The following is a 16,374-nucleotide window of genomic DNA, read 5'->3' on the forward strand; positions in this document are numbered from 1 at the left end:
CTTGAATATCAGACCTGCCTCACTCCAGAGGGAAAAAGACAGTATACCTGTGTAAGAATGAAGAAGTCACAGAGGAGAAGCAGAGGCAGCAAAACATGAAAAACTAGTGAATCTAGGTTAAGGGTACATGGGTACTTATTTTTCTATTCAATCAAACTTTCTGAGGTTAGAAGATTCTTTTTCTTTTTCTTGGTACCAGGGATTGAACCCAAGAAGGCACCTGACCATTGAGTGACATCCCTAGCCCTTTTTATTTTTTATTTTGAGTCAGGGATTTGCTGAATTACTTAGGGCCTTATTAAGTTGCTGAGGCTGGTTTTGAACTCCTATCCTCCTGCCTCAGCCTCCCAAGCCACTGGGATTTTAGGTGTGCAGCTGAAAATTCTTGAAGTTAAGGTTAAAGTTGAAAAGTAAACCAATCTCTCAAGTAGAACCTGAACTTGTCATGTCACCTCTCTGGGTGTTCATGCCCTCCTTGTAAAATAGGTGTGCTGATGGTTTATGACCAGTTATAGGCAAGCTGCCTATAACTTTCTCAGACTCTGATCCTGTTTCCAGGGGGTAGGGAATCCAAATTTGTATAATATTCCTTAAGAGACTGGGAAGTGCACTTAGATTATAGGACCACTAGATGATCAATCTTCATGATTCTCTAATTTCTATAAGGTCAAGAACGTATTTTGGAACCAGGAATGCTTTGACATAAGCATCCTTGAAACTGCCCCCACCCCCCGCATTATTTTATCACATGCTATTGAATGGAAGTGAATGGAAGTAGGCAATTATGCAAATAATGAGAAGCAAAATTGAGAACTAATGTGATAAAGAGATCCAGGATGTGTTAGGTAAAAATTTTCCATGTCACTTCAGTTCCCTGTACTTCTCCTCCACCCCATTCTTGTTTTTCCCTTGGGTTGATTTTTTTTTTTTTTTTTTTTCTTTTTTAAAATACTCACTTGCCCTTGCTGGCTAAGTTATCCAAGCAGGTTTTGATATAGCTTTTATAGTAATCCACCTGCTCCCCATAAAAGGTGGCTTTAGAATTCAGAGCAGCGTATGTTTGTTGCAATTTCACCAGTTCTGCCTTTCTCCTTTGTCGGTATCTTCGCTGATTCCGAATGTCCTGAGACATAAATATTAAAATTAGGAAAATAATGATACCATGTGCTTCTTGAATGATCATTGTATATTCAGCACTAGACCCCAGCAATGCTTAACTCTGTATTGAACATGAGCACACGTTCCTAACAGGCAGCTATCTGTGTTCACAAACTGATAAATCCAGACCTCATCTCATTTCTATCTTCTAGTAGCAGGGAAATGGGCTACTTTCAGACTCCCATATTTTTTAAATTTACTTGTAAATTGATATAAAACTCTTTTTTTTTTTTTTTTTTTTGAGGGGGGAAGGGCAGTACTGGTAATTGAGCCCAATATTTTATTTAAATTTTATTTTTTTTATTTTGAGACAGGGTCTTGCTAAGTTGTCCACGCTGTCCTCAACTTGTGATTCTCCTGCCTCAAACTCCCAGGTTGCTGGGATTATAGGTGTGTACAACTTCATGTAGAAGAACTCTTAAATTTATTGTCAAGAGACGGAGAAAAAGAATTACATCAATCACCAAATTCTTAGGTGTGCATGGTATTCTCTTGGTGCAATGATGGAGAATACCTAATATTCTCAGCTTGCATTAGAGTCCCTCGTTTGAAATGACACACAAATCAAGGATCTGATGACCAACTTTATACTTCATAGTAACTATGAAAAAGATCTGAAGAATTCTTTAAGGCCAAGGACAAATTTAGAACCAGGAAACTCTAATATAGTGTCCTCTCCCTGTTAATTTAGGCCATGGAATAAGCTACAGCAAGACAAGCAAGGTCCTCAACTTAGAAACAGCTTCTCAGAGGGGACAATGATTTAAGCTCTGCTCTGAGCAGCTACTATCCCTTTATGAGCCTCTGAAACAACTTTAAACAAGGCAAGGCCATTAATTCCCCCAAATTCAATACCCTGGCAATGTCGTTGATCAGTTCCTGGTATTTGTTCTTTGGGTTCACAGTCCCAAGCTCTGTTAGCTTCTTTAACCCTGTCTGGATCTTCTCCTTCTTCTCCTGGAGAGTAAGGTTGTTGTCTTCCTTCACAGATTTTGACTTTTTCATCTTATCAGGAGTTTTGGCATCACGGATAGCCCGTCTCTGCATGGCCCTCTGATGTTCTGCTTCCTACAAATGAGAAAAACAAGTTCTTGACAAGTTTGCTACACTAATTCTAAAATGGGATTTATATAGCTTATCTGCATCTGAATTTATACAGTTCTCAAATTTCATTCTAGAAACAGAGGGAACAAGTTATACACCCCCTATCAAATGACAAATGAGAAACTGCATGAAGTAGAGACAGTAAATGATAGATATCATGTGCTTTTAAATCAAAGGCCAAATGTTCTCCCTGATAAGTGGATGATGATATACAATGGGGGTGGTGGGGCTGGGGGGTGAGAGAAGAATGGAGGAACTTTAGATTACATAGAGGGAAACAAGAGGGAGGGGGTATTAAAAATGGTGGAATGAGACAGACACCATTACCCTATGTACATGTATGATTACTTGAATGGTATGAAGCTACATAGTGCACAACCACAGAAACAAAAAGATGTACCCCATTTGTGTACAATGAATCAAAATGCAGTCTGTAAAAATAAAAAAAATTATTTAAAATTTTTTTTTTCAAAACTCCCTGAATGTCATAACTACAATAATGCAACATCAGTGATCAGTAAATTCTTGCTAATTCTTTAGGCCACCTTGTTCAGGCTGAATCAAGCCATCCCTCTGCTTTTAAACACAGTACAAATGACAATATCTTAACAAGGACAAAACCTTTGACTCTGCCATCTTTCCTTGTTAACATTCATTTGTTCATTACATCCTTGCCCAACATATGATCTACACTTGCTATTCCAGTCTTTTAGCACTTTCTTCTTTAACAACTTACAATCTAACTTCAGTTTCTACGGCTCTCATCACTGATTACCATTCTCCCATCCCAAATTCAATGTCTTTTCTTTTTTATTTATTTATTTTATTAAAAAAAAAAAACTTAGTTGTAGAAGGACACGAAACCTTTATTTTATTATTTATTTATTTATGTGGTGCTGAGGATTGAACCCAGAGCCTCACATGTGCAAGGCAAATGCTCTACCACTGAGCTATAGCCCCAGTCCCTCCCCAGTACTTTTAAAAAATTTATTCCGAGACAAGGTTTTACTATGTTCACCCAGGATGGCCTTGAACTTCTGATCTTCTTGCCTCAGTCTCCTGAGTAGCTGGGGTTTCAGGTGTCCCCACCATGTTCAGCTTATGGGGGGCTTTCCCCCAACCCTTTTCCTATTTTTCATTGGCACACTATAGTTGTACATAACAATGGGGTTTGCTGTTACATATTTGTATACACACATGATTTTATGATGTACTATGACTTATTAGTCACTCCTCAGCACTTCCCCCTCACTCAACCCTTCCCATTCCCCACTTGGTCCTTTTTCTCTACTGATCTCCCTTTTATAGTGGGCTTCTAAATAAGTTATCAACTTAATGAAGTAATTCCCACAATTAAAATGTGAAAATAGAAATGACTTGACCAACTTTCTCATTTGATAAATGAGAAACCAAGTTTTAAACATGAAGTGGACTCACCAACCCTTCCCAAAGCCCACCTCTCCATCCTACCCCTTACTCTGGGACTTTATCACACATTCAGATGACTCAACTACCATCTGCTCTGACAACACTGCCCAATTAATCAATATTAAATGACCTCAGGGCTTACAAACATGTTTTAGTCCTTATCTCTGTAGGGCCAAATTCCTGTCTAGGTTTTGGGTTCTAAATAACCTGGTCTTGTGATTTTTTTTTCTCTCTCACTACTCCCTCCCACCCACATCTTCATCCTAGATATGTGGTCTGATCACATCACACTCTTCCTCTCCTTTGCACTTTTGTTCATGGGGGCTCTCCTGCACAAAATGCCCTCTCTTGACTTAAATGCACATCCAAATCATCTCCATTCTGTAAGCCTGTTTCAAGTTCCACTTCTTTTACAGAGCCTTCCTGATGCCCTCCACCTCATTCACCTCTTTCCTCAAACTTACATCATTTTTATAGTCTATACATAGTTAACTTTAAATGATTTTATTATTGTTTCAGGTATATATGTCACATTTCCCCAACAGGATCTTAAGATCATTAAGTTTAGGAGCCACATTCTGTACTTTTCTTCTATATACCAAGGTTAACAGAATTCCAACTATAAAATATTCAATGAATTACTACATGGACTCTGCCCCAGGTTAAAATTACTTACTCTCTGCATTTATGTATCAGTGATCTTCATGTCCTAAGAATATTTTCTGGATGTTCTGGAACCAACAGCTTTCTCAGACTAGCCTTTAGTTACCACCATCCTCTGGTTAAATCCAGAATTGCCCTAGATCACAACCTCTTGTATATGTCTGCTTCCCTTAACTTGGCATGCACTTACAGGAGAGCTTATGTACCTTATGAAGACCTAAGATAAAGGAAAAATTTTACCTGCTCACTGGTGGCTGGTATTTCTAGGATTTCTGTCAAGGTCTCTCCTGGTTGGAATCGGATGACATCCACAATTAAACGTTTTGTGCTAAAATGAGATGAGAAAGCATTTAAACATTATACTGTGTATTCTGCTTCCTCTTAAGTGAACTTAAGCAACAGAAGTACAAATACCATTTCACAGAGATGCCAATAGGCAGCTGGTGATACAAGGTACTCAAGGCCCTGGGCTTATTTATGCAATTATGACATAGCAGGTACGAGGTTATGATTTCCAAGATTTAAATTTCATTTTACAGCATTAGCAAAATAAGGTTGACAAATCCTTATACAAACAAGGTATACAAATACCAGGTATAACATGTGAGATAACCAAAATTAAGATGGGCATAAAGGCCAGAGGATCATTTCAGGTACAACCCAGTGGGCTCCCTCACCAAAGGCCAAAGGATCTTTGGATTATATTCACTTCATTCTTCCTACTTTCAATACTCACTTCAGTAAGATGGTCCGAGCATCCATTTCTGCATTCTCATCTCCAGGCACGTCAAACTTGTTGGTCAATGTGAGAGACACTTCAGTCTTAGCCAGTGCCTCCTTATTTGGATCATTTAAATTGCCAGAGCTTTCCCCTGAAGGTTTTTTTTTTTTTTTTTTGGGGGGGGGGGAGTAAAGAGAGTAAACATAATAAAAGGAGGAGATATTTGGGGGAAAATTATACAAATAAAAGATGCAAGTCTAAGATGATACTTAAATAAGTCAACAGTGTGGCAAGAATATTTTTTACTCAGAAATAAAAGAAAATATTATGCTAAAACGATAAAGGCAAAGGATCCATAATGAAATAATTTCATAAATAGCTGACAAATTGAGCTGGAGTTATGGCTCAGTGGTAGAATGCTTGCCTCACACGTGTGGGGCACTGGGTTCAAGTCTCAACACCACATATAAATAAATGAATAAAATAAAGGTCTGTCAACAACTAAAAAAATTTTAAAAAACAGCTGACAAATAATTTCAACAGTAATATCACAATTCTCTCTCAAAATCTCTCCTTTATAGGACATATAATTTCTAATTATATGATTACTTATACTTAAAATGATCTCTTTCACTGTACTTCAACTTCTCATGGACAAGGACCACATTTTTTTCCCCCCAATATATCCACAATTTGGTAAAGTGCAAAATCAGAGGAGGTGACAATTACAACATTCTTCTGTCATGTTCCTCCTCTTATCTTCTGGGCAGTTAAGTCAGAACATTACCTATCAGGGATTCAATGGTGGGCACCTCGCCAAGGTCGTCCAGCAGTTCATGGATCGGGTCGTTGTGCTCTGGAGCAATGGCATCCTGATGGTCTAACAGGAGCTGCAAAGACCTTATGTTCAATGCCATTTTCACACCCACTGTAGCCCCCATCCCCATCCATGATGCCTAGCAGTGATCTGTACATAGGAGGCCAGACAAACAAAGCTCCTATGTTCAAAGCACTGACAAGCTAAACTTCAGCAAATTAACTCAAATAAAAACATGATATATTAAGCACCACACTGGGCTCCATTGACTGACACGTTATGACGTATGGAGAAGAAATACTGATATACTCTTTAAACCTAATGACCCTAAGGTACTAATGTACATTGTGAAAGAAAGAACAATTAAATTTATAGACTTCAATATCTAAATTAATCAATGTATCCTACTACCAAGTCAAATAATTCACATTCAGACTGTAAATGTTTCCAGTATACAGTATCTTCTGGGTCCCCCTGACCCCCAACACTACTGTGGGAGATCAAACTCAGTTAGTGTACAGTATCTTTTAATTCAGCAAAAAGCATACCAGATGAACACTGTTATGATCTTAGTAGTACTCAAGCCTTCAAGATGTTATTATCTGCCTTCTTTCACCACTTCTACTCAACATTATCCTTGAAACTCTAGCCAGAGCATACAGACAGGAGAAATAAATTAAATTGATACAAATAGGAAAAGAACTCAAATTATCACTGTTTGCCAATGACATGATTCTACATTTAGAAGATCCAAAAACTTCTACCAAAAAACTTCTAGAACTCATAAATGAATTTAGCAAAGTAACAGGATATAAAATCAACACCCATAAATCAAAAATGTATTGCTATACATCAGTGATGAATGTACTGAAAGAGAAATAAGGAAAACTACCTCATTCATAATAGCCTAAAAACAAGAACAACAAGAACAACAACAACAACAATAAAAACACACTTGGGAATCAATCTAACAAAAGAGGTGTAAGACCTCTACAATGAAAACTACAGAGCACTAAAGAAAAAAACTTGAAGACGACCTTAGAAGATGGAAAGACTTCCCATGCTCCTGAACAGGCAGAATTAATACTGTCAAAATGGCCATACTACCAAAAGCATTATACATATTTAATGCAATTCCTGTTAAAATCCCAATGACATTCTTCATAAAACTAGAAAAAGCGGTCATGAAATTCATTTGGCAGCTGGGGTTGTGGTTCAGTGGTAGAGTACTCGCCTAGCATGCGTGAGGCCTTGGGTTCGATCCTCAGCACCACATAAAAATAAAATAAAGGTATTGTGTCCACCTACAACTAAAACAAAATATTTTTAAAAAAAGAAATTCATTTGGAAAAATGAAAGGCCCAGAATAGTCAAAGCAATCCTTAGCAAAAGTGAAGCAGGAGGCATCACAATACCAGACTTTAAATCATACTACAGAACTATAGCTATAGCAATACAAACAGCATGGTATTGGCACCATAACAGAAATGAAGACACAGTGACAAACCCAAAAAAATTCAGTTATCTCATACCAGACAAAGGCACCAAAAACTTTCACTGGAGAAAAGATAGCCTATTCAAGAAATGGTGCTGGGAAAACTGAAAAGCCACATGTAATAAAAAGAAATTAACCCCCTATCTCTCACCCTGCATGAAACTCAACTCAAAGTGGATCAAAGACTTAGACACTAGAACAGAGACCCTGCACCTAATAGAAGAAAACCTAGGCCTAAATCTTCACCATGTTGGCCTAGGATCTGACTTCCTTAACAAGACTCCTGAAGCATAAGAAGTAAAATCAAGAATCAATAAATGGGATGGATTCAAACTAAAAAAGCTTCTTTTTAGCAAAGGAAACAATCAATAACATGAAGAGAGAGCCTAAAGAATGGGAGAAAATCTTCACTATATGCACCTCAGAGCATTAATCTCCAGGATATATAAAGAGCTCAAAAAACTTAACACCCAAAACCCCAAATAACCCAATCAATAAATAAGCTAAGGAACTGAACAGACACTTCACAGAAGAAATACAAGTGATCAAAAAATATATAAAAAAATGTTCAAAAATCTTTAGCAATTAGAGAAATGCAAATCAGAATGGCAGTTATCAAGAATACAAGCAACAATAAATGATGTGGGGGAAAAAGATACACTCATACATTGCTGGTGGGAATGCAAATTGGTGTAACCATTATAAAAAGTGGTATGGAGAATCCTCAGAAAACTTGGCCTGGAACCACCATTTGACTTAGTCATCCCACTCCTTGTTTTATATCCAAAGAACTTAAAGTCAGCATATTACAGTGACACAGTCACATGGATGTTTATAGCAGCTCAACTCACATTAGCTAAACTGTAGAACCAATGTAGGTACCCTTCAACAGATGAATGGATAAAGAAAATGTGGTATATGTATACAATGGAATATTACTCAGCCTTAAAGAATGAAACTATGGCATTTGCCAGTAAATGGATGGAGCTGCAGAATATCATGCTAACAAAAATAAGCCAATCCCCCAAAACCAAAGGCTGAATGTTTTCTCTGATAAGTGGTTGCAGGGGCGAGGTTAGGGAAGAATAGAGTTACTTTAGATTAGGTAGAGAAGAGTAAAGGGAGGGGAGGGGGCATGAGGGTATAGGAAGAAGAGTAGAATGAATCAGACATTATTATCCTATGTACATATAAAACTATATGACCGGTGGGATCCTACATCATATACAACCAAAAGAATGAAAATTATACTCCATCTACATATGACATATCAAAGTGCATTCTTTGGTTTTTTTTTTTTTTTTTGGGGGGGGGGGGCGGTGCTGGGGATTGAACCCAGGGCCCTGTGCCTGCAAGGCAGGCACTTTACCAACTGAGCTATCTCCCCAGCCCTATCAAAGTGCATTCTACTGTCATGTATAACTAATTAGAACAACAACAACATAAAGATGCTATTATTGTAGGTGATGTCCTCAGAAATGACAGCCCCTGAGATTTCATTTACATTTCACATAAGTCCTCATTTATTTTTCTACATGTCCCCAAAGGGGAAAGAAATTATTTAAAAAATCTGCAGAAATAGGGAGTTTCCAAGGAGGGGAAAAAAAATCACTCCAAGGCTACAGAGAGGAAGAAGTTGGTATTCTAGATAATGTTTAAAAAAATAAAATTTTTTCAAGCCACTAGATCAGTGCTCACAATGTACATATTGGAGCCCAGGGATTCTGATTCGGTCCATCTGTGGTGGGATCAGGTAACTTCATTTTTAACTATCAGCACAAATAATTCTGATGTAGGTGACCTGGGCATAATTTCCAGAAACTAAGCATGCAACAGGCTATGGTTTTGATACCCAGCACTGCCAGGGGGGGTGGGGGAGTGGAGGCTGAGGAGGCAAAGGAAGAAAGGCAACAAGATTTGGTGTCATTAACATCACAGGAAGCTGAGATACCTGGCTACGAGACACAGTAAGCAGCTGCCAAGGAAGGTAATTAATGATAGAGTAATGAAATTAAGTAATTAAAGAAAAATACTTACAGTGTGGGTGTTGATGATTTCACCAATGGAAATGTAGATAACTGGTTTGGTGAGCGTTACTAAATCAGAATACTCATCCACATTAAATTTATCCTGCAGCTCTGGGACATCACAAGCAGTTTGGAAAAACCGTCTGAAAGTAAACACAGGAGGCAGTGCCCCAACAAATGACACACAAATGAGAAGCTGGCAAAAACCTTCCAAGCAATGAGTTCAGACAGAAGCCAGTGAATTAATTCTAGAGAAATTGCTGCATGTTTGATGTTAAAAGTGTTCCTTGACAGCTTTGAGTTACTGGTTCTAATAACTATGTTCTATATCTAGTTTTAGCTCTACTCACAAGAACCACTCAACCACAATTTAAAAGAGTTCTCAGACACCTGAGCCATTTACCTGTAAGAGATGCTCTGAAGCAGTGAATTCAAAACTGTTAATTTACCAAAATTAAAAGAACTCAGTTCTTTGATTACAAAGAAACATGGGCCTAACCATAACTACCGTTTTTATATTAAGTACTAACTCATATGAAAATCTTCTTCAAAATGAACGTACCATCCTCTGAAGCCCTGAGCACATCAAACATGTATCCAGCAGTATGGTATTCCAGGACAGGGAAAGCTAGAAGTGATATATAACCTTGTCTTTCCCCTCAGAGATAAAAATATGCTTACAGAATCTTTCAAATATTTTGTACCTTTTCTCTTACCTGAATTTCTGGTAGGACTGGGAAAGATACTCATTAATGATACTTAAGTGGGCATTATCTCCCAGAAACATCTTATTGGAAGCTGCATGCTGGAGCATCTTTGCAATGGAGCCCAGATTTCGGCGTTGGTCGGTGGTAAGTTGGCCTCCTGCCGACAGGTCAATGATGTCAAAGGCGTCGGGAGCAACAATGGCTGGATTCATGTATCGGTAGTAAAGCAAGTTACCAATAATCTGGGAACAGATAAAATATAAAACTGGGTATTAAAAACCATATCACCAAGTATACCGCTAATGATTTTGCTAGCAAAGAAAATGAGAAAATGCAATCCTGTGAGGAAAAAAAAAAATAAAACACACACACACACACACACACACACACACATATACATGCACCATGCATATGTATACTTTCTCTTAGGGCCTAGAACTAGAATAAAAATTATTTTGTTGGATGTGGGGGAAAACAGGAGAACCACTACCAGTAATTAATGAAAGAATAGATTCAGAAATAAAAATGACAGACTTAAAGTGTATCAAACATTTCAGGGCATCTTCTGTTCACATGTCATAGTAGCAAATAAGTTTGCTATCATCTACATGCACTTTATACTTTCACACAGACAGCCTTTCAATTATAAGAAGCTACTGAACATAGTTAAGTACTTAAACACAACCTATTTAGCACAGTGCAAGCTGTCCAACCCCCATCATCCTCATGCTGCAGACTTCAAAGGCCAAGTTTATGCCTCTGAAATGAAATCACTCAACACACATCTCTACTGCAGAAGAATTCAAGGACAGTCACAGCATTTCCCCTAGAGTTTTATTCAGAAAAATAAAATTAATTCACCTGAACAGAAAGTCTAGAATCGAGGCCTCACTGTAGGAAAGCACAGAACTAGGAGAGAGAAGAAAAAAGCGTTCAGATTAAAAAAAAAGAAGAAGAAAGGAGTGTAGCTGAGTAAGAAAGATTTTTCAGCAACGGCGTTAGCAGAAAATTGTGCTTGCTATTTTTCACCTGGCCACCAGCAGAGGGTGCAATTTTTCAGCGAGAAGATAGGACTCAGAAATTTAACAAGACAGGAAAAAAAAATACATCTTCCTCTATTTGATAGATGTATATTGAGTGGCATTCAAATTGAATAGGAACTGTTTTACACTAAGAGAGCCATGATTTACTATTTACAATTGCTTTCAAGAGTTACAATCAATAGTGAGCTATGCCGCAAACTATGCTTAGGCACCCATTAATGGTCTGTAGTTGGGACTAGTTTTGTTACTTTTTCCTCAAAGGGCTGTAGAAGGGCAGGATTCTGCCAGCTTTTAGACTCTTACCTTTAGCAGCTCATCCTCACCAGCATCAGGGAACTTCTCATGCAAGGAGTCCTTCAGCACTTTGGCAATGAAGCGCATCCCGTAACTGTGGGATGGACAAAACAGTGAGAAGGGCCAATGAGCAGCAAGACCCTAACACTAGGCTATATTTGGGATCATGACAACTGATGGCACTCACGGGATTTTGTCGACAGAGCTGATGATAGCTGAGAGGAACTTGTCTGTCACAGCTCTCATGTTCCTGATAGAGTTGTCTAGCCGTGTCTTTACTTCTTCATGAGCCAGAGCCTGCTCAGGGGTCACATCATAGGGCAGTTTGCTGGAAGAGCAGAAATTTCCCCCAACTATGTTAGACCGACAGCAAGGAACTATGACTTCTGTACACAGAAAGATCTAGAAAGGTTAGGAACTTATGTTCATGCTGACAGAGCTGTTAAGTGGTAGGGCTAGAATTTGAACTCAGGTTTTCAATTGTGAATTAGATGTTATGAATTTTGTGCCAGGCACTATGATAAACACTTAGGAATAAAAGACAAGATCTATTTTCTCTTGATAATCTTCCAGTCCAGTGGGAAAGACACACAGAGATCATTATAAACGTAAACATATAAACAGAAGTTAAACAGAAGCACTGCAGGACTACAGGATACCACTCAGACTGCAGAAAGAAAAAGTGGCTTCCAAAAGGAAGAGACTCCTAACTCAGGAAAAAAGGAGAAGGGCCTTCCAGGAAGGAAGGTCAAATGCAAAGAAAGGGAAGAGGGACCAGCATATATACTAACAAGCCTGGACTTCTTAGTAGTCAGAAGCCAGGGGGAACTATTAAAAGTTAGGAGATCTGCATTTTGAAGAAGACTACTCTGGAAAGTAATGAATTAGAGAGATGGACAGACACCATGAAAGAGGCAGGAGATCAGTGTCACAGTCTGATGAAGAAATGCTGAGGGCTGGGGTTGTGGTTCAGTGGTAGAGCACTTGCCTCACATATGTGAGGCACTGGGTTTGATTCTCAGCACCACATAAAATAAATGAATAAAAAGAAATGCTGAGTATGACTAAGGATACAGCAAGGAGACCAAGAGAAGAAAATCTGATGGATATGAAGGAGATATGATGATACATTCAATAGGATTTGAGGCCTTTTAGATGCAGAAGGGAGTAGACAGTTACATACAGGAATCAAAGCTAGAGGCACTGATGAGATTACTTAAGGAGGGGGGCAATGAATTTGTCAGGAGAACTGGCATGAGAACAGTAGATGTGCTAGAATGTGGGCTTAACCAGAAAGGAAGGGAGGACAGAGGGCACTGAAAGACAAAATGAAATGCAGGGGTCATGGTTCTGGTACTTTTACTAAAGTAAAAAAGTAGTAATGATTATATTACATTTTCCAAATGGGCCCTAAACCCAAGGATCTTACAAAACAAAGGCAGAGGGAGATTTCATACATCCAGAAAGAGGAGGAAGTGTGACTAGAGGCAGAGACTACAGCCATATGGCCACAAGTAAGTAATAGTGGTTGTTGTCAGCCACCAGAAGCTGGAAGAAGCAAGGAATAGATTTTCAACCACAGTCTCCAGAGGGAGCACAGCCCTAACAATAATTCCTTGATTTCAGCCCAGCAATAATGACATCAGATTTCTGGCCTCCAGAACTGTGAGAGAATGAATCCCACACCTCTCCTCCCATACAGAGGATTGAACCCAGGAGCACTTTACATCCCTAGTCCTCCTTTTTTTTTTTTTAACTTGTAGAAGGACACAGTACCTTTATTTTATTTATTCATTTTTTATGTGGTGCTGAGAATTGAACCCAGTGCCTCACACATGCTAGGCAAGTGCCCTACCACTGAGCCACAACCCCAGCTCCCAGCCCTAGTCCTTTTAATTTTTTTTATTTTGAGACAGGCTCTGGCTAAGTTGCTGAGACAGTCCTGGAACATGTGACACTCCTGCCTCAGCCTCCTAAGTTGCTGGGATTACAGAACTGAGCCAACAAACCAGGCAAATTTCTGTTCTTTTTAAGAAGTTTGTGCTGATTTGTTACAGCAGCCCTAGGAAACTATTACAAGTAGATGGGGTTATGACTCTGTCATAGTGTGAAATACTCCACAGGTAGACTACAAATATATGAATTCAGCTCGACAGCAACATTCTATGAGAAACAATTTGGAATTTTTATAATAAATTGTACTGTATATCTTAATATGTATAGGTCATATGCTATACATTTGGGGGGGGGGTGCTGGGGATCAAACTCAGGGCCTTGTGCTTACAAGGCAAGCACTCTACTGACTGAGCTATCTCCCCAGCCCCTGCTATACATTTTTAACACAAGTAAAATCTATAATAGCCTTATTATAGTGGGGCAGGGTTGTAGCTTAGTGGTAAAGCACTTGCCTAACTATACACAAGGCCCTGGGTTCCATCCCTAGCACTGCAAAAAAAATTTTTTTAATTAAAAAATAAAAATAAGGAAAACAAAGTAATGAGCAAAAGGAATAAAAGCACTAAAAACAATGGTTGTAGGGCTGGGATGTAGCTCAGTGGCAAAGCGTCTGCCTTGTATTTGCAAAGCCCTGGGTTTGACTCTCAGTTCCAAAAAAGACAAAAAAAAAAAAAAAAAAAAAAAAAAAAAGAGAGAAAGAACAATGGTTGTAGTCAGAGAAAAGATTAAACTTTTTAAGATTTCAGAGGTGACCATTCTTCCCAAGAGGTGACAAGGTCATGGCCTGCTGTGTGGTAGTTGAAAGAGAAAAGGAAAGCTCTAGCATTTGTGATGCCCACACATAGGGTGGCTCCCACTACACCTCACAGTTACTGGTATCAAAAAAGTGTTAAAATTAATTTCCATTTTTTGAAAAGTAAAAGGAGACAAGAGTTTCTTATACATACCCATTAGAGAAAAAATTCTGAAATGGTCACTGGAATTCTGATCTAAATATCACTGTATCATGGACCCAACAAGGAAAATAACTTAGTACCCTTGAGCCATTGTCCACGGGCTGTTAACTACAGAAGCCCTGAACTGCCAGCAAAACTTCCCAGGCAAGGCTGGGGGTAGAGCTCAGGGCTACAGTGTGTACCTAGTATGCATAAGGTTCTGAGTTCTTTCCATACCCAAAAGGAGGGAGAATGGGGAAAGAGAGGAGGAAGGGAGGCAAAGAAGGAAGGAGAAAGAGAAGGGAAGAGGGAGAAATAGAAGAGAATAAAAAGGAGAAGGAAGGAAGAAAAAACTTCCCACACAAGTATTTCATCACACCAAGCAATGATCTGAATCCTGGTGAGAGACTAAGAGTACTGAGAACCAAATCAGATGCCAAATGATTCCCAGCAAGGATAAGGCCTTTCTAGGAGTCAGCATGTTCTGTTCTCCACCTAAGGTACACTTCCTCCTTTGCATGGTGTCCAGATACAAAGAAAGTAGAATGATGTAGAACAGTGTTATTCAAAATGTGGATCGGTGCCAGTCTATAAACCAGTGTTAAGACAAGATAAGGAAACGGAGCCAGAATGAAAATCAATGTACTGTTTTCCTCATTGAGAAATGTCAGCTGAACTAAACCGTGGGCTTAGTAACACACATGATTTCCCATAACTGGCCTGCATACCACACTTTGAATAGCTGCTCCAGGGAGCTCAATGCATGAGCTAACCCTAGGCCACAACAAGAAAAACACCAGACACCAAGTTGCTCATATCTTCATTCTGCACCCAAGCTCAATGAAACCAGAAGCATTTTGCCTTTCTTCATTTCATTTTCCCAGTATTATCCATATTTGACTGACAAACTTGTGCTTTATGTATGTTAATGTCAGTGGTTAAACTATAGGCCCGGCATGGCAATCTCCTATAATAAATTAATTTAGTTAGTCTAGCTCTCAGTATTTCAGGGCAGCATGCCATTCACCCTATGCCATATTCTTTTTACTTTAATGAAATAAAATGGTCTCACTCATCTGTAGCCTTCCCGTTCACTCAACTGAATCTCTAGTTATGCCAGGATCCTTTCAGGTGCTAGACCTTCCACCTTAAGGCATTCAGACATGAACACACTGCACCAAGGTCTTAGCAAGGCTGCCCCGTCTTACCCTTTAGGTCTCAAATGAAATTCCACCTTCTCAGTGTCTCCCTACCACCCTATCTACATTGCTCTCTCTTGTATTTTCTACTATAGTACCCTAGATTAAACCTCATAAAACTTCCCTCAATTTATCATTAATTTTATGTATCTATTTGTAGTCTCTCTTACCTAATAAACTATGTAAAGAGAGGGCAAGAAGCACATCTGTCTCTCATTATTGTGCTTTACTCTATGTGTATATAACACAGTGCCTGGCACATAATAAATACTCAATAAACATTTGTTTACATTGCCAGCTTAGCAATGTAAAAAACAGGATCTCTAAGGCTAAGCTATTTGAACCATTATTGTTTTGTAAATCAAAGGTAACTGCATTTTTTAAAAAGGCAGAGGAAGTAATAAAAACAGGAAAGGAAAAGTGGTACAGCTATCATACCTTGCCTCTCCTGTCTGGGACTCCATCTGGTTAACCCAAGATTTGTAGATGTCCACAGGGTCAGTTTTGATGTTGAGAGATTTGTCATCCATAATCTCCTTCACGACGGGGGCCAAGATCTGTCTCAGTGCATTCTGGCCCCGGGCACCACGGTTGAAACTTACAACCATCTTAATAACGGTAGGATTTCCTGTCACAATCTCTTGAATTTGATCTACCTTTGACCTGTAAAATATCACAATTCAATTTAATCTCAGAATCTATCATCTTAAAGATTCTTCCTACTTCTAAGGTCCCCATTTCCTTGGGAACAGATCAATTGAAAATATTTCCCAACACTCACAGGACCTTCCCACAGCTATACACTCAATCATGGAGTTATGATGACG

The 16,374-nt window shown here is 38.8% G+C and overlaps 1 protein-coding gene across 2 annotated transcripts in view; it reads right to left on the reverse strand.

Moving 5' to 3' along the window:
* Nucleotides 1-16,374, reverse strand: part of IQGAP1 (IQ motif containing GTPase activating protein 1) — a 105,263-nt gene that overhangs the window by 11,380 nt on the left and 77,509 nt on the right. For both annotated transcript variants that reach the window (XM_079126791.1, XM_079126790.1), the window contains 10 exons: nt 15,986-16,210; nt 11,645-11,785; nt 11,467-11,551; nt 10,130-10,362; nt 9,424-9,556; nt 5,862-5,964; nt 5,090-5,225; nt 4,594-4,681; nt 2,014-2,226; nt 957-1,123 (listed from right to left, as the gene is read on the reverse strand). In XM_079126791.1, coding sequence (XP_078982917.1) covers nt 957-1,123; nt 2,014-2,226; nt 4,594-4,681; nt 5,090-5,225; nt 5,862-5,964; nt 9,424-9,556; nt 10,130-10,362; nt 11,467-11,551; nt 11,645-11,785; nt 15,986-16,210 — 1,524 coding nt within the window. The remainder of the gene's footprint in view (nt 1-956; nt 1,124-2,013; nt 2,227-4,593; nt 4,682-5,089; nt 5,226-5,861; nt 5,965-9,423; nt 9,557-10,129; nt 10,363-11,466; nt 11,552-11,644; nt 11,786-15,985; nt 16,211-16,374) is intronic.

The sequence above is a fragment of the Sciurus vulgaris genome, assembly GCF_902686455.1.
Source record: "Sciurus vulgaris genome assembly, chromosome: 2".
NCBI classification, from domain to species: Eukaryota; Metazoa; Chordata; class Mammalia; order Rodentia; family Sciuridae; genus Sciurus; species Sciurus vulgaris.